The sequence below is a fragment of the Ictalurus punctatus genome, chromosome 1 (genome assembly GCF_001660625.3).
Source record: "Ictalurus punctatus breed USDA103 chromosome 1, Coco_2.0, whole genome shotgun sequence".
Lineage (NCBI taxonomy): Eukaryota > Metazoa > Chordata > Actinopteri > Siluriformes > Ictaluridae > Ictalurus > Ictalurus punctatus.
The window spans coordinates 37,741,568-37,744,067 of record NC_030416.2 but is presented as its reverse complement, the minus strand read 5'-3'; the positions used below and the strand labels follow the sequence as shown (position 1 = coordinate 37,744,067).

General features: G+C 39.2%; 2 protein-coding genes across 12 annotated transcripts in view; both read left to right on the top strand.

Moving 5' to 3' along the window:
- LOC108261647 (NACHT, LRR and PYD domains-containing protein 12) overlaps positions 1-2,500 on the top strand; it is a 168,014-nt gene that overhangs the window by 144,245 nt on the left and 21,269 nt on the right. For all 11 annotated transcript variants that reach the window (XM_053684643.1, XM_053684641.1, XM_053684686.1 and 8 more), the window contains one exon: positions 1,155-1,328. In XM_053684643.1, the coding sequence (XP_053540618.1) occupies positions 1,155-1,328 (174 nt within the window). The remainder of the gene's footprint in view (positions 1-1,154; positions 1,329-2,500) is intronic.
- The window catches only part of LOC128634279 (NLR family CARD domain-containing protein 3), a 26,707-nt gene that overhangs the window by 7,387 nt on the left and 16,820 nt on the right, over positions 1-2,500 (top strand). The window lies entirely within an intron of this gene.

The window sequence follows — 2,500 nt, the reverse complement described above, 5'->3', positions numbered from 1 at the left end:
CAAGTCAGACATGTCTGATTTCCTGAGGAGTGCAGTGGACAAGGCCTTACAGAGTGAGAATGGACACCTGGACCTGTTCCTCCGCTTCCTTCTGGGTCTCCCACTGGAGTCCAATCAGACTCTCTTACGAGACCTACTGCCCCAGACAGGAAGCAGCTCTCACAGCAAACAGGAAACAGTCAAGTACATCAAGAAGAAGATCAGGGAGAATCCATCTCCAGAGAAATCCATCAATCTGTTCCACTGTCTGAATGAACTGAATGATCGTTCTCTAGTGCAGGAAGTCCAACATTACCTGAACAGAGGAGGTAACAGTCGTCTCAGTGGAGTCAGACTCTCTCCTGCTCAGTGGTCAGCTCTGGTGTTTGTGTTGCTGAACTCAGAAGAGGATCTGGATGTGTTTAACTTGAGGAAATATCAACCATCAGATGAAGGTCTTCTGAATCTGCTGCCAGTGGTCAAAGTCTCCAGAAAAGCTGAGTAGGTATCTTTTATTCTTAATTTATTAGTGCAGTGTTTATTATTTTAATATAACACTAATGGTACTGATTAGAGTAATTACTGACGATCATTATTCAGTCAGTTCACTCTTAATCTGTATGTGAAGAGAATGAGGAGCGTATTGAAGAGAACATCATTACATACAGTAGAATTTTATTTTTGTTTATGTTTAATACATTTTCTTTACATACAGATTAAGAGTGAACTGACTGAATGATGCTCGTCAGTAATTACTCTAATCAGATAATTACTCTAATCTCTTCCTCTCTCTCATTTGTGCATCTCTCTCTGACTGCATGTGTGCAGATCGCAGAAGGGTCACACTCTTTTAATAACAAATAAATAAATAAATAAATAAACACATTAAGTATTGACATTTTTAGGTTTTCAGTTTTAAAGGAAATATCAACATTGAAAGTGTTAGTCCTTAAAATGCTCTGATATATCATCATTTCTCTCCCAGGCTGTGGAGACACACACACATACACAGTCTCACACACACACACACACACACACAAAATCACACACACACACACACACACACACACACACACACACACACACACACACACACACACTCTCTCTCTCATACACGCAGACGCAAACACACACACACATGTCAGTGTTCTGATATATCATCATTTCTCTCCCAGGCTGTATGGGTGTAATCTCACAGAGGAAAGCTGTAGAGTTCTGTCCTCAGTTCTCAGATCAAACTCCTCCAGACTGAGAGAACTGGACCTGAGTTACAATAAACTGCAGGATTCAGGAGTGACGCTGCTCTCTGCTGGACTGGAGGATCCACACTGTACACTGGAGACACTGAGGTACACACACACACACACACACACACACACACACACACACACACACTCACACACACACACACTGTACACTGGAGACACTGAGGTCAGATCATCACTTTCACATTGTGTTTATTTTATTGTCACTATTATAGTATAAACCTAATAATATTAAAATGTAGATCAAGAAGTCTGATGTTTAACAAGGGGCTGACAGATATGGGGAGACAAATGTCAAAATATTCTTTTTTCTCTGACTTTGTTGAACATTTGAGAACGTTCTGTTACATTTAGATAGAGACTCGTATCAAATACATTTCAGTGTAAATGTTCAATATAAATGTTGAATATAACTATTAAATATAAATCTTAAATCTAAAAATAAACATTGTTTTTCACATCCCTAATTAATTATCACTAAGTTTATATTTAACATTTACATTTAACCATTTCATTTCATATTTAGGTTTAACACTGAGATTTAAAACCCCGATTCTAAAAAAGTTGGTACACTGTGTAAAATGTAAATTAAAAACAGAATGCAATGATTTCAGCATTGATGGGGCCTTTCCAGATGCAAGCTGCCCATTCCATAGACACTAATGCACCCCATAGCATCAGAGATGCAGACTTTTGAACTCCTCTTTAGTCCTCTTTAGTTTAGAGGATGCAAAGTCCATGGTTTCCAAAAATAATATATAATTTGGATACATCTGACCCCAGAACAGTTTTCCACTTCGCCTCGGTCCATTTTAAATGAGCTTTGGCCCAGAGAAGACGGCAGTGTTTCTGGATCATGTTCACATACGGCTTCTTCTTTGCATCATAGAGCTTTAACCAGCGTTTGTGGATGGCTCGGTGAACTGTGTTCACAGACAGTGAGTTCTGGAGGTGTTTCTGATCCCATGCAGTGATTTCCATTACAGAATCAGGCCTGTTTTTAACGCAGTTCCACCTGAGGGCCCGAAGTTCATGGGCATGCAGTATTGATTTTCACCCTTGTCCCTTACACACAGAGATTTCTCCAGATTCTCAGAATCTTTTGATGATATTACGTACTGTAGATGATGAGATATTCATAGTCTTCATAATTTTACATTGAGGAACATTATTCTGAAATTGTTCCACAAATTGTAGACACAGTTTTTCACAGATGGTGAACCTCTGCCCATCTTTACTTCTGAAAGACTCCGCCT